The sequence below is a fragment of the Desmodus rotundus genome, chromosome 10, assembly GCF_022682495.2.
Source record: "Desmodus rotundus isolate HL8 chromosome 10, HLdesRot8A.1, whole genome shotgun sequence".
In the NCBI taxonomy this organism is placed as follows: Eukaryota; Metazoa; Chordata; class Mammalia; order Chiroptera; family Phyllostomidae; genus Desmodus; species Desmodus rotundus.
In genome coordinates this window covers 35,450,493-35,478,436 of record NC_071396.1, presented here as the reverse complement: position 1 = coordinate 35,478,436, position 27,944 = coordinate 35,450,493, and the positions used below count along the sequence as shown (strand labels likewise).

The following is a 27,944-nucleotide window of genomic DNA, read 5'->3' as shown; positions in this document are numbered from 1 at the left end:
AAAAAAGGAAAGGAAGATCTGGCATCACAGGGCCACAGTCTCGCGTGGCCGCAATCAGCTGGAGCCGCAGCTTGGCTTCTCACTCAGGTACTGCACAGGTCCCAGGAGGAATCTGGGTTTGCGACCCCTTTCCCGGTTAAGGACAACTTACTGTTGCTCGAGTGCAGCAGTACGGGTGAGGCCGAGATCCGCGTTACTAAGGAAGTGGGGGAACCACCGGAACCTCAGACGGTCAGAGCCAAAGAGCCCCAGGCACAGAGTCTCTCTGCCTGTGGGAACCGGCAAGTCTCAAGCCACCCTCAAACCCCGGGGTTTTCAAGCCCATCGCAGTCCGCGATTCCGTTGCCTGTTTTGTATCAAAAGCCTTTACACCAGGAAACACAACAGAAACAGAGCCCCAAATAGCACCGGAAGCCCGGAGTTTAACCGTAGTCACCTGACATGACAGTAAGTTATGATTGGGCGTGAGAACTCGAGCTTCCTTAGCGGTGCATGGTGGCCCCGCCCCGGAAGCCCAAGGGGGCGAGGACAGGTGCCACGGCGCGAAGGTATTGGTCGGTTTTCTCAGGGCGCAGCCAATTGAAATCTGCTGACATCTGGCGCGAAGTGAGCTGGCGCGCGGGGCGCGGGTTGTGGAGGCGGCGCGGGTAGTTTGGACCCCGGTTCCGCCTGCTCCGAGCTTGAGGGAGAGGTGAGTGCGGCGCGCGGACTTAGGGCCGGTCCGCCCTGGCGTAGCTTGGCTTCCCAGCCCCGCTGGAAAGGAAAGCTTCACCGGTTCCTCTGTTGCGCGCCCCGGCTTGGCGCGCTGAGCCCTGTCGTCTCGCGGGCAGCCTAGGGGAAAGCAAAGAAGGTTCCCTGAAGGAAACAGGCCTGGGGCGGGGGCGAGCTGTCCCAGAGTCGCCCAGGACATTGGGGCAGAGCCGGCCTAGAGCCTTTGACGGTGGTGTGTGCCTCAGAGTAATCACCGGCCGGGCCCGGCCCAGGGTGCTGCCCCGCCCCCATTTTCCTCCGGAGGGAAAACCGAAACGCTGCTCCGTTCAGTGGCCTTCCACAGCCTTGAGCCCGGCTACTGTGTTTTGAGTGTCTGCCGTGTGCCAAGTGTTTGGCAGTCGTGGTCTGACACGTGTAGCGTCACGAGCCCGCGGCAGAGGGACGTGGGTCAGATGCCCGAGTTCGAATCCCCGCTCTTCCACGTACCCCCCTCCCGCCCTCTGACTCCACCGTTGCTGCAACTAAGTGCCTCGATATCATTCCGATATGTAGGCGAAAAGATCCTGGGTTGTTTTGGGGGGCGGAGGAAGGCGGCGAGGGGTCTGGATTAAACGATTTAGTAAATGCAGTAAATGCTTCAAAGAGTACTTGGCCACATAGTAAGGGTTCCGTTTTCGTTACTCAGCGAAGTAGCTCAAACTGCCCACCTGGAGCAGGTGAAGCACAGAGACGCTGTCGTGCTGAAAGGGCTTTTGCTGGTCAAGTGCTAGAGACAGGGTTCGAACTAAGGGCCGATGCCATAGCGTCTTCCTCCACATCAGGCTGTCGCCCATTGCCCTTCGGTGTCTCAGAACGGCGGTCCCCAATGCCCTGAGATGGAGAAGGCGCCTGCCCGCTCCTGGTGCTACCAGCGTAGGTGGCACCCGTGCCCCTGTCAAGGCTACGGGGCAGTCACAGGAGAGACTGAGCCAGGGATCAGAAGTCGAAAAGGGGGAAACAGGTGTTCTACGTGGGGAGGAGTAAATAGAAGGAAACTGAACCAACATTGTGTCAGCGGGGCCGCTGTCAGAAAGTAGTTCATATAGACTTAGACTCCATAACTATATAGACTATGTAAGTCCATAGACAATAGACTTATTGGGAGGAGACCCTCTGGAGAGGTAGCTGGGGCCTTCGTTGTGCTGAGGAGGAAACCCAGAGTTTGAAGATTGGGCAGAGGCCGTGCTGTTAGATGTTCGTGAAGTACCAGATCTGCAGGGACGTTGCACATCCACTGTAGGACATTCGGCATGATCTATGGGAAGGGAAGGAGATAGAAGGGGAGTGGGTGGGATTTTAAAATATATTTGAAACGTTTTATGCTTTAAAAGAGAGAAATAGGATAGAAGTTAATTTCTTAAGTTCGGTTGGTGGGTACATGGTTATTATTTTATTTCACGTATTCTGTATGTTTGAAATATTTAAAATTCAAAGAAATATATCAATATAAATGTATATGTTAAATATATTAAGTATATATTTATTTTAGTACCTATGTATTTTTTAATTTTAATACACATGTATTCTTTATTTTAGTACATATGTATTCTTTATTTTTAAAACATTTCTTTTAAGGAAAGAAAGGATAGAGCAAAGAGGTCCCAAGTAATTGCGAAATATTCTTGGGAACTAAATGCTGAAAGCCCCAGTGGGTCTCCACTGCCCGATATGAATCATTGCACAAATCTGTTGCACAAATAGTGCATAGACTCCCCTTTTACAACCTCCACCCTGATTGGAAAGTTCTACTTGTTTCAAGCTTGTCTTTTATATTTCTTTTTTTTTTTTAAGATTTTATTTATTTTTTTTAGAGAGAGGGGAAGGGAGAAAGAGAGGGAGAGAAACATCAATGTGTGGTTGCCTCTTGCACACCCCCTGCTGGGGACCTGGCCCACAACCCAGGCAGGTGCCCTGACTGGGAATCGAACCTGTGACCCTTTGATTCACAAGCCCACGCTCAATCCACTGAGCTATATTATACCAGCCAGGGCATATATTTCTAAATGTAGTAAGTTTAGTTGCTTTATATTCTTATGCCTGATATTGTTTGCTTCTGTTACAACTAGTTTTCGTTCTTGTTTTCCTGTGTGCTTGGCAGTTTTTGCCTGTGTTTGGTACACACTGTCTTGAAAATTTGTTTGTAGGCATTATTTAATATCTAAGGTCAAGGTGTATTCCTCCAGAGATGTGCTTGCACTTGCTTCTGCCAGGTGACTTGGAGTTAGAATCACTTTAATCTGAATTCATGACTTGAGGTTTGTTTGTGTGTGTGTGTTTTAATTATGCTTTTATAAAAATTAGATTTAAAAGATTCTTGGGCTTGTGGTTTCAAGGTCTGTCCTGTTCAATCCCTCAGCAACTGCCAACTTTACTTATACACAGACACCTGGGGATGGAAGTGGGGTTTAGTTTTGGTTTATCTTTTTCCAAATGATATAGTCCTCCAAAATGGGGAGGTGCCTTTAGACACGCAAGGATTATGGTCTTGAAATATTCTTCATTTAATTAAAAAAATCAGGGATCTTTGGGGAAATGGCTAACTCTAAGTCTGGGACAAGTGCACAAGCCTGGGATATCTTTTCATTCAGGATAGTAAGGACACTCTCAAAGACTACTAAGGTTATGTCCCATGGAATGAAGAACCAACCTGGAAAGGTTCCTACTGGCCTACCATGAAACAGTTTGAGAATCAGTAAAAGTGATAACTGTATTGGATGGAAACATATAAAAATATGTTCAATCCATGAGTTTATAATGATACTAAGAAAACATTGATCACCATTGGAGGTTGTCAGAGTATGAACTCATTATTTTGAAAGTTAATAAATAAAGGGAAGGAATTAAACATTTATCCTGTCTCCTGTGTGAGCTGTACCACTGGGTAACAACATAGTCAGTCGGTCAGAGTAGCTTTCTCTTGATAGAAATACACAGGGGGATAAAAGTAGGTTTACAGTTGTTTGCATAGAAAATAAATAGTAGTACAAAGATAAACTCTGTTTTGCATACTCACAACTGTAAACCTACTTTGGCCTCACTCTGTATTTCAGCTAATGATGAATGAAGGAATGACAATTAAAATAGCACCATTTTGAGAGGTCAACTTCCAGAATGGTGAAGTGAGGATCTTGGGATGTGTGCATAGATGGTCATTGTGTGGGAGTTCACTATACCCTTCTGCCTACATTTTTATGTGTATTTTGGTAATAACTTTATTAAGATGTAATTAAGGTGGCTTAAGCTGTACATTATGTTAGGCAATAGCTCAGCAATTATCAGTTTGTTCTACAAGGGGAAAATATGGTTGGTAAAAGTATTCTTTCAGGTTGAACTAAATAATTGTGCAGCATGGTGTCTTGCTGGTAAACCATTGCTTCCATGGGTGGTGCTCTTTCTTCTTTTCCCCCTTGGGCGGAGAATTCAGTTATTCACTTGTTCTTTGCGTTCAGTAGGCTTTGAGTATTTTCTCCCACCTCACTCCCTGTCCAGTTTCTATTTATTCTTCGAGCCCAGGCCAGGTACCATTTTTCTGCAAGCCCTTTCCTATTAATCCCTTTCCTAATGTCTTTTGTTCTTATTTTAGCATTGAGGGAAAACCAGGTCATTTTGGTATTCAAGTGAGCCTTCAGTTATTTAAACATTATGTATTTCAAATGTTACCAGTTGTATATGTCAAAACAGTTTATTGACTAAAAAAAAAAAACAGCCTCATTACTTTGTGCACAGTTGGAAGAGTTCTCTGTACCCTTCGTTCCACCAGTCCCCTCAAAATACGGTGATTAATGCAAAGTAATAATTCTCCTGGTCTTTTTTTCCCTCTCTTTTTAGGATCATGGCTGCTGTTCCTCAAAATAATCTACAGGAGCAACTGGAACGTCATTCAGCCAGAAAACCTAACAATACATTAAGTCTTTCAAAACCAAAACCTTCGTAAGTATTTCGGTTGTTTTGTTGTTACACAGGCACTAACATACGGTGTCATACAAATGAGGTATCTGCCCTTGCCTTGTATCGCTGAGTAAAGAAAGCTATGAGGTCAGTGATTTTCCCACTTGGCAAATTAATGGCAGAACATGTGTTTGCAGGTAATAAATTGTTCAGCCCATTTGCAGTTTCTGGCACATAACCCTTGCTCAGTAAATACTCGGTAAATGAATAAATAATTAGTCTTTTTATAAATTTGGGCAACTGGGTATTTTTAATATTTTAATGTAATTTTATATCCTTTCCAAAAACAATTTATAAGGAAACTATAGCTCTCTGGTTCGGTTCTTTCCCCCCAGCTATACCCCAAACTCCTGATGGTATCTAGCAATAATGTATATTCCTTACTGTCCTCCCACCAGGTTTTAGACGGGGCGCTTGACTTCAAAATGACCGTTGACCTTTCTGTCACTAGATCCACAGATGCCCAGGACCCTTGCTTTCCTCCAGATCTCAGTATAGCGAACAGTTTTTAACTTTTCCCCCATGAAACCTTTGTCAGAGTAGCAACAAGTAGCCATGTTTGAGTCTCTTCTGTTTTTCGCTTACGCTGTCCCTCCCTCTGGAGGTGCTGTTAGTGAAGGACTGCCAGCCTGAGAAATAAAGTTGTGGGAATGTCCTGGATAATTAGCCTCTGAATAGGAAGAATCAGAGCCTACAGAGTATAGTTTAAGTAAATGTTTAAATAAGAGAGGGGAATAGAGACTTTGCTCGTTGGTGCTCCAATGAAGGTAAGTTATATAAGTTAGTGAAAATTATAGCGTTTTGTATAGTTGGTGGGTTCCTTAAAATTTTTCTAATTCAGGTTTTCAATTTTTCCAGTGGTTTCACCTTTAAGAAGAAAGTATCTTCAGCCAATGATGTATCTGTGACTAGTGTGTCAGTAGCCAAAACACCTGTGTTAAGTGACAAAGATGTTAATGTTACTGAGGACTTTTCCTTCACTGAAATTTCTCCCTATACCACAAATCAGCAGACAAGGATCTGTGACTTTAAAAATGCCGCAGGACGGCAAACCAAGAGAATTGGTTCAAAACCATTATTGCCAGATTCGGTGCAGGTTCCACGGGCAGTTTTACGTACCACCGAGAGCACACCGATTATAAAGGAATCCCGTGATGCTACTTTCAAGAAATTAGAGTTTAGTTCTTCATCAGACTCTTTTATTACCATCAATGATTGGGACGATATGGATGACTTTGATACTTCTAGAAATTCAAAAGCATTTTTTACACCAGTCAAAAATCACTTCGTAAGAGTAAGCACTGCTCAGAAATCAAAAAGGTGTAAGAAAAGCTTTTTTAGAGCACAGCTTCATGGAGCAAATGCAGGAAAGGCTGATTTGACCCCTTCCTCCTCTGAGTGCAAGCAAGCCCGTGTGACTAAGGAGCAGAAGGCCAACTCCAAATGGGCAAGGAGCGGCGTGATTTGCATTGATGACGACCCCGACGGTGAAGAGTTTACAAATACAGATACTCAGGATAGTCCCTCTATAAATCTGCATTTGGGAGTGGAGAAAAGTAAAAATTACTATTTTATTTTTATTTCAATGTATTGATTATATTTGTTCATTCAGAGCTAGGCACTGGAATCGTAGCAAATACGATACAGCTTTGTTCTTAGGATCGCTGGAGATGCTCATTGAACAATGTGTTGATCACATGTTCGGGGCAGGGCACACTGATGAAATGAAAGATTTCATTCCGCTAATATAACTTTTATATTAACACCAAGGCTGGCGCTGTGATTTTTATATATGAAGAAAATAAGGTCCATAGGTTAAAATGGCCTATTAGTGGTCTACTGGCTTGGTAAGTGGTAGAATTGGGAAGTGAAGCTAAGCCTTTCTACTATAATTCCTTTATGGCTTGCTGACACCTAATATTGCTGTATAATATGATCTAATTATGCTATTAAGCATTATAAATTACATTCAAATTATTTTCTGTTTAGGTCTCATAGTTATTAGATGTCCAGAACTTAATATGTGGAAGTACCTACCTTATGAAATAGTTGTAAATATGAGGCTAAAATTTTTAAACACCTGAATCCCATTAAGGTTACTGTAGGATGAGAGAGGACCAAAAAGTGATTCATAATAAGCAGAACTATATAGTCTAATCAAATGTGTTGCTGTCGATGAAGAGAAAATTTGGTAAAAGGTAAACTAAAGAGTAAGGATTTGACATTGTGTTTTTCCTTATATTCAGGAGAGAGACACAATTTGGTAGTCTTCAATCACTAGGAAGCCTTTGTGATAAAGTAAAAATAGTTTGTACAAGCAACAGTGTTTGTACAATTATCAGGTTCATTTGTCTCACTTCACCTTTATTTAAATATGAGCCACAAATAGAAAAACAAAAATGCTAAGTATGGGTTTCATCATTTTACTGGAGACAATCCCTAACATCCTTAAGCAGATCTTCAGCCTCAATCCAGCACTCATCGGACTTACTCCAGTGGACTCAGTCGTTTATGAAGAATTAAGCCACCCTTAAGGTGGGGAAGGAGAGGACTCATGGGGGGTATTACTGTGTAGGACTTGCTTGAAGCGCTCACTTTTCAGTGCTTATGCTCTGTTCTTTCTGTCTCATTAATTTAAGTAACCTATGTTTATCAACTGTTCACTTTAGATAATAGTGAAAAGGAAAAAAACCTGGAAGAAACTGAATTACATTCAGTTGAGAAATCTCCATGTGTTGAACTTGATGAAGATGATTACAATATAGATTTTGTTCCACCTTCTCCAGAAGGAATGACTTCCACCTCTTCTTCCTCTTTAAAATGCTTTAGGTAAAGTAGCTAATTAATTAATAAGCATTATTGTTTGTTTCTGGAATATCTAAAGTAATTTAATTTACTTATGTAATGTCATTTCTGTATAATTTCATGTTCTGCACAGTTTATATCAAAATGAAAGCTTCAGAAAGTCCCTATTGATACATTTTGTTTAATTGGTAGTATTCTAAAGCTATAAAGTTCCAGCTTTAGAGTACTATCAAAATTGTAATTACATGAGACCTCCAAACAATTTTATGTCGTTGGTTTTAATATATGAGGAATATATTCCTAAAAATGTTATATTTCCAAACTCCTGGACCTGAAATGATACAAAGCTCATCCTTTGTGTGGAAAGTGAGTTGGTAAGTGATATATTTTTAATCCTACAGGATAGAATTGGCTATTGTATTTGACATTCACTGAATTTTAGCAAATTAGGGACATGGTTGTGGTTAATTGGTAGTGTTATGGGAAAAAATACATTGTCCACACAGCTCATCAATAGTTTAAAATACTAATAGTCATTGTTACCTCCATGCTCACCCCAACCTAAATCATAGTCCCGTTGAGTGGTGGAACATATACTACGCTATTAACCAATATTTTGATGAGAAATAGATCCCTAAAGTATATTACCTCAGTAAGGGAAGGAAGGCAGGAAGGAGGCGTTTGTGTGCACAATCTAGCTTCTCCCGGTTTGTGTTTTAACAGGTGTGTTGGGATGTTTGAAGAGGCAGGAAAGGTTGAAGCATGATTACCATTTGATGACAAAACTAAAAAACTGTTAACAGCTGCCCACTCTCCTTCTCCCTTCCAATAGAAATTCAGACAGCATTGCACAAAGTAAAAAACTCAGCAGGAGTTCATGTGGAGCCTGGATTCTCAGTCAGCACCATCATTTAGCAGGTGAAGCAGCCGAGGCCCAGGAAGGAGCAGGGGATGGCCCAAGATGATAAAATCCGTGACAAATGGACTGAGATGCAGCATAGTGCTGTTTCCTGGCTTTTTAGTTTATTAAAAAAGTGTGCATTGCACAAATAACACTGTAACCACTCTAACAGGATTCTTAACTCGTAGTCTCAACATTCCAGCAAACCCAAACATTTCCTTTATTCCAGTTTGGTTTGGATTTTTCTTTACATGTGTATAATTTTTGCATTCCTGTGATCAACATGTAACTATGATTTTTATTCTGCTTTTCTCTGAGTGTTATTTTAAAACACTTTCCATATTGCTATATAGCTTTTCTTTTTATTCCATTAATGGCTACATAATATTGAGTTGTCGTACCATGGTTAACTGTACCTAGCTCTCCAGCACTTGGAAAATGGTTATTTCTGAGGTAGAGCTTCTCTATGTATTTTCCATTGTAACCTTGTGTACATATTTGTACATGTTATAAAAGAAGTAGAATTTTCACAAATGGTGCTTTATGTGCAGAGAACACTTAAATTTTATCTTTTGTTTTTGTCTTAAAATGCTGGTTGTGACTTCTGATTTGATTTCAGAGGTGTGATGGTCAGGTAATATATAACAGAAAGGAGAAACAAACGTGTTTTTATAGCTGGCCTTCAAAATCTTCCATCATCAGGCCCACACTGCCTTTCAGTTTTATCACTAGTTATGTCCTTTCAATAACCCAAAGCTCCAGTGAGCCCAAGGGGACAAATTGGGAAACACTGCTAAAAATGTAAGGCCCTTTCTTGATTATAACATCTTATCATTTATAAAGCATAGTTTTATTCATCACTGTTTGATTTAGTTAGAATATTGCACCCCAAAATCCTGTTTTAGGAAAGTACAGTTGATTCTTGGCTATCAAGTGAATAGAATTGTCTTTTTTATCTCTTCTTCATAGTCTGTCACTTCTCACATCCATCCTTCAAGGTCTCTGCCAATTCCACCCCCTTTGCAAAGTTCTGGAAAGTGTTATATTTCTTTGGATTACTACAGTACCCTCTCTTTAACAATTAGTATTGATTTTATTACTTTGAAAGTATTTTTTTATATCCAGTCAGACTGACCATGTTTACATATGTTAATATATTTTTGTATGATGTGTATAAGTTAATTTTGTGTACAGATGCACACATTATATATGTTGTTATAAGAGGAGTCTGGATAAAATGCTTTGGCATCTCAGGAGAGAGAGACATTAATGACCACCTGCTGGAGAAATCAGCAGTAACCCTTGGGCGGGGCAAGAAGGACAGGTTGGGTGGGCTGCGGTTGCAGCCTGGGATTATTGAAAGGACGTCGTTGGAGGTAAAGTTGAAAAGGTCTCTTAGGCTAGAAGATGAAAGACTTTGAGGGCCAGCTAAGAGGTTTTAGAATAGAGAAGATATGAAAACCTGTTGCTCTTTTGTTATATATTGTGGAGAAACATTAGAAAGAAAATGATGCATTTGATGCGCTCTACACTTTGATTGGTTGTATTTTGCTGTACTTGGCAGTGTGTTAAGGGAGCCTGACACCTGTGACGGGAAGACGGACTATCCAAGCTCGCCGGAGGACTCGTCCAAACCGGGGAAAATGCCTGCTCGGCCATCGCCCCCTGAAACCAGCACAGATTGTGATAGTACAACCGGTATTTCAGACTTATCACTTGTTTTAACTACTTACCTTGTATCGTATTTTCACCTGTGGCTGCATAGTATAAGACGGCAAACTTATAGTTCCTTTTGCCCTTGTGTAGAGCCATCCTTATTCATTGGTTAGCCAGCATTTGCTCGAACAACTTGTAAACAGATTCAACTTGTAAACTGGCCGGTGTGGCTCAGTTGGTTGGAGCTTCATCCCGTAAACTGGAAGGCTGAGGGTTCAATTCCTGGTTAGGGCACATGCCTAGGTTGCAGGTTTGGTCCCCAGATGGGGTTCATAGGAAAGGCAAACCATCAATGTTTCTCTGTCACACTGATGTTTCTCTCCCTCTCTCTCCCTACCTTCCCCCTCTCTAAAATCAATAAGCATGTCCTCGGGTGAGAATAAAAAATAAATAAATAAAAATGTCAAAAAATAATAATTTCGTGTTCTTACAAAATAATTCATTCTCTATTTTGAAAATGTTACTTGTTAGAAAATTATTTCTTGTATTGTACTGAACCAAATTTGTCTTTCTATAATTTAATTCTTGTAAGGTAAGTCTGCAGCTTCCAGAAGTTGTTGGAGATTTTTTGTTTTGGTTTGTTTTGTTTTTATATTTAATTAATTTATTTCTAGAGAAGGAAAAGGAGGGAGAAAGAGAGGGAGAGAAACATCAATGTCTGGTTGCCTCTCATGTGTCCCCTACCAGGGACCTTGCCATGCAACCCAGGTATGTGCCCCTGACTGGGAATCGAACCAGCGCCCTTTGGTTTGCAGGCCAGAGCTCAATCCACTGAGCCACACCAGCCAGGGCTGTTTTGTTTTGTTTTGTTTTTAAGTCTACATATTATTAGGTCTTGTAACTCCTTATAGATGTTGGTTTTTAGACATCCTCCTAGTTCTCCTTGTATAGACTCTGGGTTTAGTTAGATCTTAAAGTTTAATGCTTTTTAGTTTGTTGGATTTGTTTCTTAATTCCTTAAATTTTTTAATATTAAATATCTAGTATAAATAATCCAATAATGTGATAGGACTGAAAACAACAGTCTCCTTTCTCACTCTTAATTTCTTCTTCCCAGAGGCTCTTTCAGTCTAGAAATTTTTGTCCTGTTCTGGAAGTTTTTCTGGCATTTCCTTTTATTCTTTCCTCTTTTACTGTTCCTGAAACTTCTATTCTTTGGATATTAGAGTTCCATTAATTATCTTCTTATTTCCCATCTCTTGCTTCTCTGTTTTCTGGGAAATTGCCTCAATTTTATCTTTCACTCTTCCATGGAATTTTTCGTTTTTATCAGTCAGTTTCCCAGAGCCCTTTTTTCTCTATTTCTGTAATACACTCTACTCTTGTTTGACGGATGCTGTATGTACGGGGTGGGGGGGAGGGGTGCACACGCATGCATGGTGGTCTCTGTGTGTTGTTTCGGTTCGTTTCAAATTTCTTCTAGTTTGTTAAGTGCCTTATAATATTAACCAATTTAATCCTCACAATGGCCCTGTGAGGCAGTTTCTGTTATCACCATTTTACAAATAAGGAAACAGATGCAGGAGAGTTAAGTAATGACACATTGAATTAGACAGCAGCAGAGCTGGGATTCAAACCCAGCAGTCTTGAGGTGCTTAAGTTTACACTGATAGCCTCTGCACCGTAACATGTCTGCATTGTTAAGTTTCAAAATGGTTAGCTAGAACGGGGGCAAGAACAGAGTCCTACTGGATGTTGTTGGAGGCCTTCCTCTCAGCTGACGTCAGTCCATTCATCGCCACTTCTTGTTCAACTAGTTACAAATCTACTTTAACACCACATTTCTCTCCCTTGTCCACGGGGATGCAATAGTCTTGGTCATATGACCCCAGAAGTTCAAGGTCTGAGACAGCAAGAGGGATCCGATGGGACATTGGCTGTAGAGTGATGCCCGCCTGAGATGCAAACCTGTTTCCTCCTACCCCTGGCTGTGGCTATGGCAAATGAGTTAAGCCTCTCTGGACCTCAGTTTCTTCTATAAAACAGGGAGAATAATATTTAACTTGCTGAGTGGTTGTCAAGATTCAAGGTAAAGTACCGAGTGCACTGTAGGCCTTCGATAAAGGGTGGCTATTGTTATGCCAGTCTAGTAATCCGTTTGAAGAACGTAGTGCATTAAGATGGCTGGTTTATTTTCATGAACTCTTGCTAACTCTATAATTGTCTCCCCTGCTTCTTAGAGTTCACAAAGAAGCCATTTGATAACATGTCCTAGAATTCTGCCTTGAATTAACATCAACATCACCAGCTTGTAGCTTTTGGCACTCACTACAATTTTTTTGAAAATTAGAACAATGTTTGCCTGTCTTCACTCTTCCATCAACTTTACTATTCACAAGAGGCCTCGAATATCATTGAAATCTGTTTGCAGGTTTCCTTTGTATTCCAAAGTGTAATCTGTCTAGACGAGGAGACTTGAGCTCCTTTCCAATGGCTGTATCTCTCTCTCTGAGCCTGTGTTGGCTTTCATTTCCTTCAGATCATTGTTCATTCTCCTCTTTCCAATCTCATGGCCATTCTCCTTGCAGAAAACAGAAGTAAAGGAGGAGTTCAGCAGTTCCACTTTTCCCTCTCCTACCTCATGTTCCTGTTTACATCAGTCACCAGTAAGAGCCCACAGTCGCACACAGATGCTCGTTCCCACACGGCTCTGTACACCGCCTAATCCATTCTCACTTCCTCTTCTTTCTGCCTGTGAGACCCCTCAACTGACTGCACTTGCTCGTCGATTCCCCAGTAGCCTCATTCTCTTCTCTGAACATTTTCTTCCCTTTATTTCTGATTGTGTCCTGAGAGCACTGTTTCCTCTGCTGCCCACCTTCACTGCTTGTTTCTCCTTCCTGCCTTAGGCCCCGCGGGTGCAGTAGGCATGTTACTGGCTTCCCTGACCCATTTGTTTCCTTTCTTTCATCTAAAGCCTCTTCTCCTTTGGCTTTTTTTTTTTTTTTTTTTTTTTCCCCAGTTACATGGGTTAAACAAATAAATGAGGAGTGGGCTGGCTGGATTCAGATACCCAAACATTGTTATCAGGAATTTCTGTCTCTCACACCTGCCTTCTCTGTCCTGTTTGGTCTCATCTCTCAATCTCAGTCCTCCATTTCTGCTTGTCTCTGTTTTCTGCTTAGTCTTATTTCCCCCAGAGGGAAGCTGTGTTTCCTTCTGTGGTGGCAGAGAGGGTCCCCAGCAGTCTGTCTGGCTCATTGGAAAGAGAGGTCCCTCTTTCCAGCCAACCAGAAAGCTCAACCTCTTTCTCACTGAGCTCCCTTATATCAAGTGCCCACTGAGGGAGTGGGGCAGGGAAGGTCTGCAAGGAGAAAGTCAGGGTGCTGTGCTGTTACCACTGAAAGGAAGCCTGGGCGCCGGGCAGACCAGACAATGGTGGTTGGAGGGGAATTTCTGTGCTGCACTTTACGATATACTGGGTGAGATTTGTACCTAAAGTGAGTAAAAAATTGTAGTACATTGATAAGACTTTATTTTCCAATGACCTTGGTTACCCTTAGAGAAATATTAAGAATTAACATGAAATTAAATCATAACACAGTTACAAGTTCTTGTGGTTTAGAATAGAGACAATCTGATTTCAAATTATTTCAATCATTAAGTAGGCAGTTAATAAGGACAATATGAGGTTGTTTATAATCTTGGTTTTAAACTACTTCAGATTTTACATGCATGACTTTGAAAATCTTAGGTCTTTTTTGTTTTCAAGGAAAAATATTAACACCATAATTATTTTATAGCTACACAGATAAGTTTGCAGCAGCAGCTTATTCGAGTGATGGCGCACATCTGTAACTTAGTTGATACTATTCCTGACGGTGAACTGAAAGCATTGGATTGTGGGAATGACCTGCTTCAGCAGCGGGACATAAGGTATCTTGATTTTTCTCCTTCTGGAGTGTACCTGACTGCATTTCCATCACTCTGCATGAGAAACATACAGGGCAAAACTTTTAGGCATTCTGAATAGGATAAATTGTCACTGTGTTTTAAATTTATTTATTTACTTTTTCAAATTGTTCCTTTATATTTGTATCCAGATATTTTAAATTGGAAAAAAGAGGGTGTATTTTGCCACAGTTTGGGATGAGAACTAAAGCTATACTTGTGAGCGGCCTCCTGTGATGGACAACTCACATTTAATAACGGTGTGGTGTGTTTTCTCTTCAGAAGAAAACTCCTAGCCGAAGCAGATTTTAACCCAGATGATGCCAGTGTTCTTGGCTCAGTGTGGAGGTGCAGGCCTGATGGCGTTGTTGACCCCATGGCGTACGTGGCCTCTGATTCCTCTCTGTGTGCCTTTCCAAAGGGCAATTCCTGCCCTACCGGGAATTCTGATAAGGAGCTAAATTTTCTCCCCATTTCCTCAAATTCCATTTCTTCTGGGGAGTGTTTAGTGACCACCATCCCAGGAAAGACAGGATTCTCAGCCACCGAGAAGAACCTCTTTGAAAGACCATTATTCAATTCCCATTCACAGAAGTCCTTTGTAAGTAGCAACTGGGCTGAAACCCCAAGGACAGAAAAAAGAAATGAGAGCTCTCATTTCCCAGGAAATGTACTCACAAGCACTGCTGTGAAAGGTCAGAATAAACATGCTGCTTCAGTAAATGACTTAGAAAGAGAAACGCAGGCTTCCGATGAGATTGATAATTTTGACATCGAGGACTTAGATGATGATGATGAGTGGGAAAATATAATGCTTAACTTAGCAGCCAGCAAATCGTCCACCACTGCCTATCAACCTATTAAAGAAGGACGGCCAGTTAAATCAGTATCAGAAAGAATTTCTCCAGCCAAGACAAAATCCATTCCAGCGACATTTACTGCTCAAAATAAAAACTTCGCAGAGTCAATTGAGAATTACCCTGGTAAGTTTAAAGTAAATCGAATGCTTATATTTTACATGAAAACAAGACTGTCCAGAATTGGAATCGTATAAGAAAAACCATGGCAAGTCATCATTGCCTGAAAACTACATTGTTCCTATGCAAATTTCTGCTGATAATATGAATTACAAATCACAATTTCAAAAGCAAGTTGCTCTTTTGTCTGTAGCAGCTGTAGTTTTATAAAATGTGTAATTATAACCTATTGTAGTAAGGCTCTAAAGTCATTACAATGTGCTTTGCCTTTAAATTAACATTTTCTTTAGTCCCTAAAGTAATAAAGCTCATGAGGACCAAGTTTTTAGTATTTTGGGGGATGGACAAAAGCAAAGCCGAATTTATATGTGAAAAATATAAGTGTATAATTTTAGAATTCTGGGTTTATGAGAACTGATCAATTTATCAAGTAGAGAAATGTTTTATGTCTTACAATATTAAAATATAGGGCGGTCTTAGAAAGATACGAAGTCAAATTTCTTAAATCAATCAAGTGATTTCTTTTGGCCTGAAATCCTTTAAATTCATTCAACAAATAGTTCTTGTGTGCCTACTGTGTACATGTTTTGCTCTAGGTTCTGGTACTAGATAAATAATAGTTACTGCCCTCTTGGAGCTCACAATTTAGTGAGGGAAGTTTTTGGAGGAGTGAAATTAGCCTTGTAAAGAGTATGGAGAAAAGCCAAAATTAATTTTAAAACCTTACATCAACCCTATAAAACTATCACAAAGTGGTTCTTTTTTTTAACTGAAACAAGTTCAGATGTGCAGAGTTCTATAAACTGCAGCCCTCCCTATTTTTGCTATTAATGACTTAATACCACAGAGGTTGTTCTTATAGTTACGCCGTTGACCTTTAAAACAGCCATTAATGGATTTATTTTTGTTTCATGTTAGAATGTGTCATACTTGACGTTCGCAATTATCTTTGAGACAGTTGAGTGTTGGGATTGGAGTAACTGCCAAAGCGGGCGTCTGAGCTCCTCTTGTTCGCTATTAACAGAAATAGGGGACTCAGGAGATAGGCAGATTTGGAGAAAAGCAAAGGAGGGCTATTTCAAGACTTGTTGAGCTTACAGTGTTGAGAAGTCATTCAGGGAGAAATGTCTTGCAGACAGTTGGAGATGCATATAGGACTGCAATTTAGGAGCAGACCAGTTGGATCTGAAGAGAGAGATTTAGGCCATCTGTGCACATAGGTGATGCTTGAGATCATAGGACTAGGAGAATTCCAAAAAGAACCCAGCCCCAAGTGTCTGAAAGACTACCAAATTTAAAGGGCAGGTGGAGGAAGTGGAACCAAGAAAGCAAAGTTAAACACACAGTTGTCTTAAAGGTCAGTCAAAAGAGGAGAGGAAGGAGGGAGTGAAGAGTAGTGGCTCAGTGGGTTGGGCATTGTTCCACAAAGAGAGAGGTTGCTGGTTCAATTCCCAGTCAGGGCACGTGGCTGGATTGTGGGTTCGGTTCCGCTCGCGGCACGTACGAAAGGCAACCAATCGATGTTTCTCGCATCGACTTTCTTTCCCTCTTTCTCTAACCCTTCCCCCTCTGTAAAAATAAATAAATAAAATATTTTTTTAAAAAAAGACTAGTGGTAGTGCTGTAGAAAAATCAAGGAAAGACTAGAATTTGGCCTTTAGGAAGGCCAAATGTATGGGAGGATATTCAGGGAATGGTTAAAGAAGGAATGTGCTGTGGGGAGAGGTATGCCAATGACCATGCAGGCAAAGGGCAAATGCTGAAACTGACTTGTGACATTAGTGCACTGATTTTTTTTCTTACCATTGATTATTTTCTTAGACCAGTCGGTGCAAAATTTAGCATCCAGAAATCTGAAACACAAGCATTTCCAAAGTCTTGATTTTCCTCATACAAAAGAAATGATGAAGATTTTTCATAAAAAATTTGGCCTGCATAATTTTAGAACTAATCAGCTGGAGGCGATCAATGCTGCGCTGCTTGGTGAAGACTGTTTTATCTTAATGCCCACTGGTATGTATTTTTAGACATGAATTGGCAGGAATCCATGGCAGATGTGAAATGAGAGCCCTTTAATAGAAATAAAAAGAACGCCAACACAGTATTTCTATCGTTTATGGGCCTCTGAGCCCCCGTGCCATGGGAAGAAAGTGCATTACCTCATTGCCTCTATTCTAGTTGTTGACATGATAACATTTATAGCCCTTTAAGATGTTCACCTCAAAGCTCATTGTGTTGAACTGATCTAGAATTTCTCTTTGGGAATTTTTCTTTTCTTTTCTATTCTGGAACATTAGCCTCGAACTTGAGTAAAAATGTAGGACTGGAGTAGAGACATGGCCATTTCTGGCAGTTTATTTGGTGCCGTCTAGTGTTGCATGGTGGCTGAAACCATCAGCTCTGGAGGGATGGCCGGGGCTCAAACAGCAGCCTTGCCATTTCTTAGCGGCGTGACCTTGAGCAAGGCACTTCACTCCCTGAGCCCCGTGTGTGCAGTGGGGATGCTTATAAAGTACCCGCTACACGGAGTGTCATGGGCATTAAAGGCAAAATGTTTAGTGTGGCTCTTTCTTGGCCTGTTTTGAAGAGATCTGGGACTCTTCACTGTGCTATAAACATAACAGCTATTGGATGACTTGTAGTCATCCAGGTCAAAATGTTAAATAAGCAGTTAGGATAAGAAGCATGGAGTTTGGAGTTTCAGTACTTAGTACACCTGTGGTCTTCCTCTGTCCCTCCCTCTCCTTGTTGTCACCTTAAGCAATTAGTTATTGCCATCATTGTTAAATAGTGTTGCCTGGGCATCTGAATTTTTTCTAAGTGATTTTAAAATTTAGGTGGTGTTGGTTTAATAGTCATTTCATATTGCATTAACTTGTTTACTCTGTGTTGACTCCAAGTGGGTACTTCAGAACTAAAGCGGGAAATGACCCTGGCTATTCCAACGGTCTTTCCATGGTCTTTTAAGGGTTCTTAGGGGGTGGTTTTCAGTGCCCTTCCACACAATTTCAACCTCTTGACAAATATATATTCCAAATAGTTTCTTTTAGACAAAAAAATCTATAAACCCCTGACCTAGTACATTTTGTCATGGTAAGGTTAAATGGCATGTCTAAGTCACATAACGTATGACCTGGTAGAGCAGAAACTAGGATTCAGCTTCCTGCTCTTGCCTTGGCATTCACACACACACACACACACATACACACACACAAAGTGAAATTTACTTACTACATGTGCGGAAAAGATGGCATGTGTTGTTTTAAAAAAAAATTGAAGTTCTAGAAACTGCCTGGTACAAGTTTCTACCACTAGTAGACTGATGAAGTTGAAGATTAGTGATACATCATTTCAGTTACCTTTAAGTGAGTCCTGATTGTCTTGCCATTTCGAATTAGAGTTATATGGAGAGAGTCTGCCCACCCTTTCGTCTCTAAGTTTCTTTCCCTTCAGCTTCTGTCAGTGCACACAGACATAGGTCTGCCCTCTTTTTATTTCAAAGGAGGGTTGGGGGCACGACCTTATTGACAAGAGTACGGGGAACAGAAGCCCTAATATTCATACCAGAGGTTTCACGACACAGATTCTAGACATGCCCTCTGGGTCATCAAAGAAATATTAAACCCTGTGAACTTTGGGTTTTAGTGTTCTATATTTTATCACAGTTTAACTCTTTAAAAACGAAATATTGTATAAAGTGATTATTTTAATCCTAGTGTCGTAACTGGAGTACCCCTTGCACTGCATTTGGATTTCCCAAGTAGACTTCTAAACAATTCTGTTGCATTTCATTTTCCTGCCCTGATTCTTGCTTTTGCTATCATATGTACCTACATGAGATGCCCGAAAAGGTAATCTTTACACATTTGAATCTCCTACGTAGTTTGGCTCCTTCGAATATGGCCAATCATGGGCACCATGGGGACTGTCACTTGATGTCCTATTAATGAATTATCTTAAATATTGTATGTGGCTTGCTTTGTAACTTTTGCCCTCATGCTGTCACACTGGGACCTCACCAGTATTTTTTTGTCATTTCTCTTTCAGGAGGTGGTAAGAGTTTGTGTTACCAGCTCCCCGCCTGTGTGTCTCCTGGGGTCACTATTGTCATTTCTCCCTTGAGGTCACTTATAGTCGATCAAGTCCAAAAGCTAACGTCGTTGGATGTAAGTTGAAAGCAAAACACTACCAATTATAATAAAAATACTAATAAAAACATAACTTAAAAATAATTATGTTTTAATACTGTGGGCTAACTTTTTTATTTGTTTATGAATTATAAGAATAAAGTTCAGTAGTGACATTAAGTTGTAGCTTAAGTGCAAGTCTGAAAATTTTGATACAGATAACCATCTAGTTCAATCTGATTTTACTCTAGAAGAATGTATTTTGCTGATATAAACTTTTTTTTTTTTACCAATACAAAAGGATTTCTTTTTGTTATTGCTGCCATATCAGCATAAGTTCTTGGCTTACTCCCTTAATACCTTAAAGGGCCCACACATGTCCTTTTCCTCCTGACTGAGGTTAAGAACGTATATGAAGGCCTCCCGCTAAATCCTGCATGTCGTGATGAAACAGAACTGTTCTCTGGGCGATGAGCCCCTACTGTTCAACAAGACCCCTGTTCGGGTTTTGTTGCAGAGAGTGTCTTAGTGCAAGGAGGGTGGCCATTGCCCAACTGTGCGTGACATTACAGCCCTGCCATCGGTTTATGCAGTAAAACCTCAAACATACATACATTTACCTTACAGACAATGTAGCTGTACAGTAGGGGTGGGTCTCTTCCATGCTGAATTCACATTTATCTTATTTACAAATGAGAACAGCAAAGGAAGAAAAGAACAGAAAAAAAAAAGGAGGTAAAAAATAAGAATATTTTGAATTATAGTTAATAAGGTTTTTTTTAAAAATACGTACTGATTATTTGTTATTTTCGTTACATTGAGATTATCTTTCCTTTGACAGATTTGACAACTTGTAAAATATTTATAAAAGCTAAGGGTAAAATACAAGCTTAAGTCTGATTAATGTGTGAAATTTTAATTGTTTACTACTTTTATACTTAGATTCCAGCTACATATCTGACAGGTGATAAGACTGACTCAGAAGCTACAAGTATTTACCTCCAATTATCCAAAAAAGACCCAATTATAAAACTTCTTTATGTTACTCCAGAGAAGGTTTGTATGTTATCATTATTGTAAAATGCTATATTAACTCTGTGTTGAAAAATAATTCAGTTCTCCCCCCTGAGTAGGGACAAACCCAGTATTATTCTCCTGTGTTTCTATCCTTTACTAGTCACATAGCATTCTTCATTCTGGTCACCAAATGTGTGGAGATTTTTTCCTTACACCAAGCAATTCTTGTGACACCAGCCAGTGTCCTGAATGTGCCTCAATTCTTACACTGCCTTTGCAGAGGTAGTGCCAGCTCCCACAGGTTAAGGGCTCCGTCCCACAAGATGGTTCCCACCCTGCTTTTGATGCCAGTCACAGGTAGGTCCCCAGGTTACCCATAACTTCTGCCCGATTTGACTACAAATCAGAAGTTCCTATGACTCCCTTCTCAGATTTGATTAATTTGCCATAGAATTCAGAGAAACACTAAAGTGCACCAGTTTATTAAAAAACACAACAAAGGGATACAGATGAACAGCCAGGTGAAGAGGTGCATCGGGGGAGGTCTGGGAGGGTCCTGAGCACAGGAGCTTCTGTCCCCATGGAGCTAGAGTTGGGGGGTGCCCCTCTCCTGGGGTGGATGTGTTTGCCAGTCTGGAAAGTCTGAGCCCCATGGTTTCGGGATTTTCTGGAGGCTTCCTCACGTAGGTGCAATCAGTTATCAACCCCATTTCTAGCCCCTCTCCCCTGTTGGAGAATGGGGGTGTGGGTGGGGGTGACGGTTCCTGGCTTCCCACCATGGCTCGGTTGCCCTGGTGACCAGCCCCATGCAGGAGCCCACCAGAGTCTCCTCAACAGAGTCGCAGGTGCTCCAGGTGCCCTTAGCCCTTAGGAAATTCCGAGGGCTCTAAAGCTCGGTGCCAGGAACTGGGGGTGGAAACCATTATATTTTTTCTATTTCCTAAAAGCTCACTAGAATACATACATTTTAAAATTTTGACCTATTTGTGATATACAGTATAATGCAAAAAAGTCCTGTATGACTTTTATCCAGAAACCCCAAATGGTAACATTTCACTGTAATTGCTTTATCATTCTTTCTCTATATTTTTTCCCTTAAACATTTGAAAGTTGCAGATATGATATCTTTTTAACCCCAAATACTTAGCTGTGCATTTCCTAAAAACAAGGAATTCTCTTAAATAACCTCAGTGGAATTATCAAAATCAGAAAATGTTCATTGATCCCACACTGTTACTTAGTCTATATACCTTATCTTCGTTCCACTACTTGTCCTAATGGTGTCCTTTGTAACAAAAGCAAACCCTAGATCATGCATTGCATTTAGTTATCATGTGTCTTTAAACAATTTATCTCTACGTCTTTCATGATTTGGGCAGTTTTGAACAGCGAAGGCCAGTTATTCTGAGGACTGTCCCTAGGCTTGAGTTTATCTTATGTTTCCTCGCGATTCAAGTTTTTCATCCAGCAGAGATGTCAGAGGTGGGATACGTCCTCAGTGCGGTCTCGTCAGGATGCATTGGTGTCCACTCGTTCTGTTAGGTGCTGTCTGCGGATTTCGTCACTGTAAAATCACTTTTTCTCTTTTTTTAAATCATGTACGGTTTTTTTTTGTAATTTTTCCCCTTTGTAATAGGTATTTTGCTGTCTGAGACTAAATATCCTGTTACTCACCAGACTTTTACCTAACTAGTGTACCTGCCATTGGTTATTATCACAGTGGATGCCAGATGACCTTTCTAATTTAGTTGGTATTTTACTGTAACGAGCTTTCCCTTTATGTGCATATTTACTTATATTACTATGAAATAGTGGATTTTTAATTTATATAGTGGGCTATAATTGGTTTTTGTTACGTAACTTAACGTTCCAATTGTCCTGGATTTGGCCAGAAAGACCCCCATCAAACTGGCCTCTGCGTCCTTTTGACACGTCTTTTAACATGGGGGTGCCAGATGTGGCCGCTGACCCTAGGGTGTCATTGTTTCTAGGCCCTGCCACGGACAGAGCTACAAAATATATACGTACATACAAATATATGTATATACACACATGTATAAATATATGTGCCTGTGTATCTCCTCTCCCAAGTAACATGCACGTAAGCAAAGTATCTGTAACACTGTCGCCAGTGTAAGCACAGCCCTCAGGTATATTGTGACCCAGATAAAAGCTTCAGAACCACTGACCTGATATGCAACTGTTTGCTAACCACTCTGAAATGTCTCTGCTATTCTCTGTGACTTCTGCTAATTCTCATCATAGGTTGGAATAAGAACTAATTTTCTCTAGAGGTTTTAATGCAGGTTAAGTTGTAGTAGAACTTAATTTAAAGACAGCAGAATCCTTGAGGTGATGTGGTGTTTAAATGTTTAATCCGTTTCTGACCTAGGTCTGTGCAAGTAACAGACTAATTTCTACTCTGGAGAATCTGTATGAGAGGCAGCTCTTGGCACGGTTCGTTATTGACGAAGCACACTGTGTCAGTCAGGTAAAAACTTTTTTGTGTCCTGAAATATCGATAAATATATACTACCAACTGTATATATTTTTTCAGAATGGAGGGGAGAAAGAACATTGGGTGAATTATTGTGCTATTTCACTGAAGAATGGGTGGTTTGGAATGTAGTGAGCAGTGTTTGCTTTGTATGTAGGGAAGATTCAAATAGTCTGAAAAGCAATGTATTTTTCCCATCCAGTGGGGACATGATTTTCGTCAAGATTACAAACGAATGAATATGCTTCGCCAGAAGTTTCCCTCTGTGCCAGTGATGGCCCTCACTGCCACAGCTAACCCCAGGGTACAGAAGGACATCCTCACTCAGCTGAAGATTCTCAGACCGCAAGTGTAAGTTGTCGAAAGGCATGAATTTAAAGCCCCGGGGCAGTGGTTCTCACACAGCTGTCCATTGTAACCTTCTACGGAGCCTTACACATCCTGATGCCCACGTTGTGCGTGGTGCCAGTTAAGTCAGAATTTGGGGGCTGGGAGTCAATATGTTTTTTAAAATCCCCAAGTGATTCCAATATGCAGCCAAATTTGGAAACCAGGCCCTAGGGCTTTTCTTGCCTTCCTGAAATGAAAACTTTCTCCCGGTACCCATTTTGTAAGTGGGGATAAAGTGCGTGCCCTCCCTGTTAGACCTGGGGTCACCCCAGTAGCAAGTTGACTTTTGTTTATCTAATTTGACCCCCAGTCATCTTAGAGCATGTATCATGACGTGAGCCTGTGGCCCTGCTTGTCCTTTCTCAGTGACGTCCCAGTGACATCCAGAGTGTTGAAAACACTCCAGAAACTATGTGTGACAGCTTTTTTACTTTGTTTCCATCTCAGCACCAAAGGGCTTCTTGTTGGCACCAAATCCATAATTGTTCGATAGTACAAACTACGACAGAAAAGCACCCCGCATATATAGGCTGTACTGGATCATTTGGTGCCCTGCATGAGTTTACAGACACAGGCGCATTCTCTGATAGGTTCGTTCGCTCAGCAAATACTTACTTAACAGCTGTGGTGTACAAAGGTTAAAATATTTTTTCCTTCCAATCTGTTAACGGTGCTTGGAGTTTGAGGAATGCCTGAAGCAATAATAACTGAAATGTTGGGGTGACTTGTAAAAGCACACCTTTTTGTTCATTTGGAAACAAAGAGAATACGCTGGCTCTGTAAACGTTGTGGTCAGGAAAGACAGCGGGTCACCAGAAGAACGGGAAGTGCTGTGCGGAGGACTTGGGGGGTCATGAGAGTAAGGCGGCTGCAGAGAGGCCTTGGCAGGTTAAAATGGCGTGCTTGGTTTGTGATCACTCAAAAGTGTGTGTGTGTAATCACAACGCTTAGAATGGAATGGTTAATCTCCCTGGCAGGGGGGTGTTCATACAAAATTGGGGGAGGTATACTTTGGTTCCATAATTGATAAACATCCCATATATTTAAGGAATGATACTTTATGTATTAGTGAATAACCTGCATGCCAGAAATTTGCTTCTACAAATACTACATCGGTCTATGAAAGCTTTTCTGTTTTTAATAGGCAATGTTAGCTTTTTCCCATCAATTTATGCCAGAAGCAATCTTCTGTTCTTTTAGATTGGTAAGATTAATTTGCCAAATGCCCTTAGTTAAAATAAAATTATGTAAGTTCAATTCACCTTTTGTATAACTTCTTGTAAGTATAGACTTTGGCTTGGTTGAGTAAACATTACACATATGTATTTGTGTATTAGAGGCAGACACCTTTAATGTCTTTTGCTAGTAGTGTTGGGGGGGGGGAACCTGCTTGCAAAAGCAACAGATTATCCATTTCCTGAGTCTCGCATGTGGTGCCCTGTGCATAATTGGCACTCGGTAAGAATGAATAAATGAAACATATGGACGAATTTTGGTAAATGTAGGTAAAATGTGAAAATTTGGGCAGGTCTTTAATATATTTGGCACCTTGTGTTTGGGAAGGTTTAAATCCTTTAGTAGAAGTAAAAGGTTTTAACGGACACTTTTCTGGTACATTTTTTTCTTGATCCTCTCCTGCCAACAAGCCCCTGGTTTAGATTGAGTGCCCCGGTGCGGGTGTGCCGTGGGCCTGGAGAAGCAGGGTGTCCGCAGGGCTGGAGCCATGGCCCCTGCTCCTCGCCTGATGCTGGTCTGTGATACTGTTCCTTTTGAGAAATACAAGGCGGATACTAAAGTAGATTTTATTCCTTTTCCTCAGCATTTTAAAATAGGAACTGGGAAAATGAGACAGACATATAGACAGTTAACATAACAATAATAAGCCCTGGCTGGTGTGGCTCAGTAGATTCAGTGCTGGCCTGAAAGCAGAAAGGGCGACAGTTCAGTTCCTGGTCAGGGCACATGCCTGGGTTGCGGGTCAGGTCCCCAGTTGGGGGCGTGCAAAAGGCAACCAGTCAGTCTGTCTCTCACACATCAGTGTTTCCCTCTCTTTCTCTCTCTTCCTTCCCCTCTCTCTAAAAACAAATAAAATCTTAAGAAAACAAAAGACAACATTAAAAACATGTACTTGCGTGTAGGACAACTCAGAAAAGTAAAGTGAATGGATAGAATCTACTGTATGATAAAAATGCTATAAACATTTAGTTGCCATCAATAAGAAATTAACTTGTTTTTTAAAAATCCAAATGCTTGCATTGTCCAGAAAAATTTAACAGGTTTATTTATAGTTGTTAAAAAGTTAAGCTGCTAAAACTTGTTCACTGAAACATTTTGACTTGCATTAATGCTCTATGTCCCTGCATTTACATTAAAAAAAAAAATCGCAAATGAAAATGGAAAAACTGTCAATACCTGATTTCTGTGCCCTATTTTCCACTTGCAATCATGTGCTTAGGTACCTTTTTACCCTATGGATTCTTAAGCATGTTCTCCACACACACAGTGTGCTAGCTGTATGACTTTTGGCATAATTGTTTAGGACATTTGGTATGGATAGGTTGGTGTCTTCAAAAATGCCAACCTGATAGGCCTCACTTGCCTCTTGCAAAGTACCAGTAGCTGCACTCTGGAATCACAGATGTGTTCTGAAGTCCTGAGTGATGTCTTGCACCAGACGCTGGAAGGGAAGTTTGCAAATCAGAAGTTCAGTGGACTTCTGATAAGGTCTAATTTTATGAAGTGCCACAATGTCAGGCCTGTAACAGTAAGGTTTCTTCACCCTTCCTATAGAGGGCATGCTCTTGAGTGTGGCTTTGGTGGCCAGTGTGCCACCTGTTGATTTGTGGGCTGTCCACTCTGTAGGAGCCTGGTATAGAGACCTGTTTCCTTCCCCCTTCCCACCACCCCAGCCCGTCTCCTTGCGCTGGAACTCAGCAAACTAGAGCCTGCACTGGTCAGAGACCAATGGTGGTGTGGCAGTGGCCGTGAACACAACTCAAGTATGTTTTTTAAATAATTCTTAAGTACAAATTTTGATTGGAAACGTGTAACTTAATGGAGATAGGACTTTTTTTTTCATTTAGTTTATATATCTACAAATGAATTCAGTAAGCTCAAATTTCTTTTATAGATGTAAGCAGTGAGAAGCATTGCCACATAAACATGTAGATGGGAATGGAAAGCATTTTATTGTAGTAATAACACTCAATTATTTGAATTCCTTCTGACGTGTATGCCAAAATTACATAATAATTTGTCCTGAAAATTTATTTTTAATGATATTTCAGCTGAAAATTCAATTAGGTCCTGCAAATTTGGTTGAAAGCAAAGAATTATAAACCATCATCTGACTGGCAAAATAAGTCAGATCATTAGTTACTCACTTTTTCTGGGAAATATACCCCTAAAAATGCATTACCGAAACTTAACCAGTGACTATTAAATATTCTTGTTTCTCTTCCACAGAAAGGAACCTTGTATCCAATATATTCAGAAGAGTTGGGGAATCAAAATACTAAGTTTCAGTACACCTCTCTTGATGTATTTTTGACATATTTTTTATTGTGGTATGCTTTTAAATTACAGTTTTGTCAAAACTTTGTGGCTGCTGATTAGCACTTTCAGATAATGGGACATGACTACCATATTACCTAATTGGGAAATCCAGTTTTCATTGCCACACCAATCAGCCAAATCAAACTTATTTTCTTATATGCAAAAAAGAAAATTCTGACAGTTTTTCAATTCACATAAACTAGTACATATCCTCGTGACAAGTATTTCATTTCCAACAGCAACAAGAGCTGAGCACAAATCGATGCCATTTCCTAACACATCACTTGAAATGGCATGAGTTTGACACCCTGGACCTGATAATATTCTCAATTTTTGATGGCCACATCAGTATTCCCTTAATGAAATACAATGGAATCCAACACTTCTTTTCAAAAACAAAATCTTAATATATAATTGACACACCATAAAATTCACCCATGTAAAATAAAGGTTAGAATTTAGTGGGTGGGTTTTTTTATTTTTATTCTTTTTTTTATTTTCACAGAGTTGTGTAACCATCCCCCAGTGTAGGGGTGTTCACATTTTAGGTATCCATGTATCAGTTGATGGCAACTGTCTCTAACTAGAATATGTGGTAATTCTAAACATACCACTTTCCAGCAGGCCAAGTGAGATTTGTTCTATGTAATAAACTCTGAGAGGCTTCTCTTTTTCATTTTAACAAATTGTGGGAATGCTGCTTTTAGTTAGTAGCCCATCTGCTGCAGTTTAGCAGTCCATTTGCTGTAGAGATACTTGTTTTGGTTTTAATTGGATCTGAGATCCACAACTTGATGTCCTAATATCATGTCATTTTATTATTTTTGGTAAAAAGTAATTTGCCTGACTAAAGTAGTAAACATTTCAAAGTTTTCCTCAATTATGTCACAAATCAAAAAAATGTTCAGATTTTTATGTCAAATGTTTTAACATACCAGGTTTTTTTAGATATAATTTACATACCATACAATTCACCTATTTGAAGTGTACCGTGCAGTGGTTTTTTTAGTGCATTCAGTTGTGCAGCTGTCACCACAACCCATTTTAGAATGTTTTCCTTGTCCTGCAGAAACACCCGTAGCCAATCCCTGGCTGGTGTAGTTCAGTGGATTGAGCGTGGGCTGTGAACCAAAGAGTCGCAGGTTCAATTCCCAGTGGGAGCCATGTGAGAGGGAACCACACATTGATATTTCTGTCCCTCCCTCCCTTTCTCTCTCTCTAAAAAATAAATAAAATCTTTTTTTTTAATATTTTATTTATTTTTTTTAGAGAGGGGAAGGAGAAAGAGAGGGAGAGAAACATCAATGTGTAGTTGCTGGTTGCCTCTGATGTGCCCCATACTGGGGACCTGGCCCGCAATCCAGGCATGT

At 40.5% G+C, this 27,944-nt stretch overlaps 1 protein-coding gene across 6 annotated transcripts in view; it reads left to right on the top strand.

Moving 5' to 3' along the window:
- The first annotated feature begins 566 nt into the window (after positions 1-566).
- The window catches only part of BLM (BLM RecQ like helicase), a 55,951-nt gene continuing 28,573 nt past the window's right edge, over positions 567-27,944 (top strand). For 3 of the 6 annotated variants that reach the window (XR_006655684.3, XM_053913283.2, XM_024561792.3), the window contains exons 1-12: positions 568-691; positions 4,579-4,680; positions 5,557-6,254; positions 7,368-7,527; positions 9,969-10,102; positions 13,864-13,996; positions 14,294-14,994; positions 16,810-17,001; positions 19,036-19,154; positions 20,058-20,171; positions 22,525-22,623; positions 22,832-22,980. Coding sequence is in view for 4 of the 6 variants with exons in the window: in XM_053913283.2 (XP_053769258.1) it covers positions 4,583-4,680; positions 5,557-6,254; positions 7,368-7,527; positions 9,969-10,102; positions 13,864-13,996; positions 14,294-14,994; positions 16,810-17,001; positions 19,036-19,154; positions 20,058-20,171; positions 22,525-22,623; positions 22,832-22,980 (2,597 nt within the window). In the remaining 2 variants the exon portion in view is untranslated. Of the gene's footprint in view, positions 692-4,578; positions 4,681-5,556; positions 6,255-6,905; positions 7,234-7,367; positions 7,528-9,968; positions 10,103-13,863; positions 13,997-14,293; positions 14,995-16,809; positions 17,002-19,035; positions 19,155-20,057; positions 20,172-22,524; positions 22,624-22,831; positions 22,981-27,944 lie in introns of those variants that run through there. The other 3 variants (XR_006655685.2, XM_024561793.3, XM_024561794.3) reach the window with 2 other exon arrangements.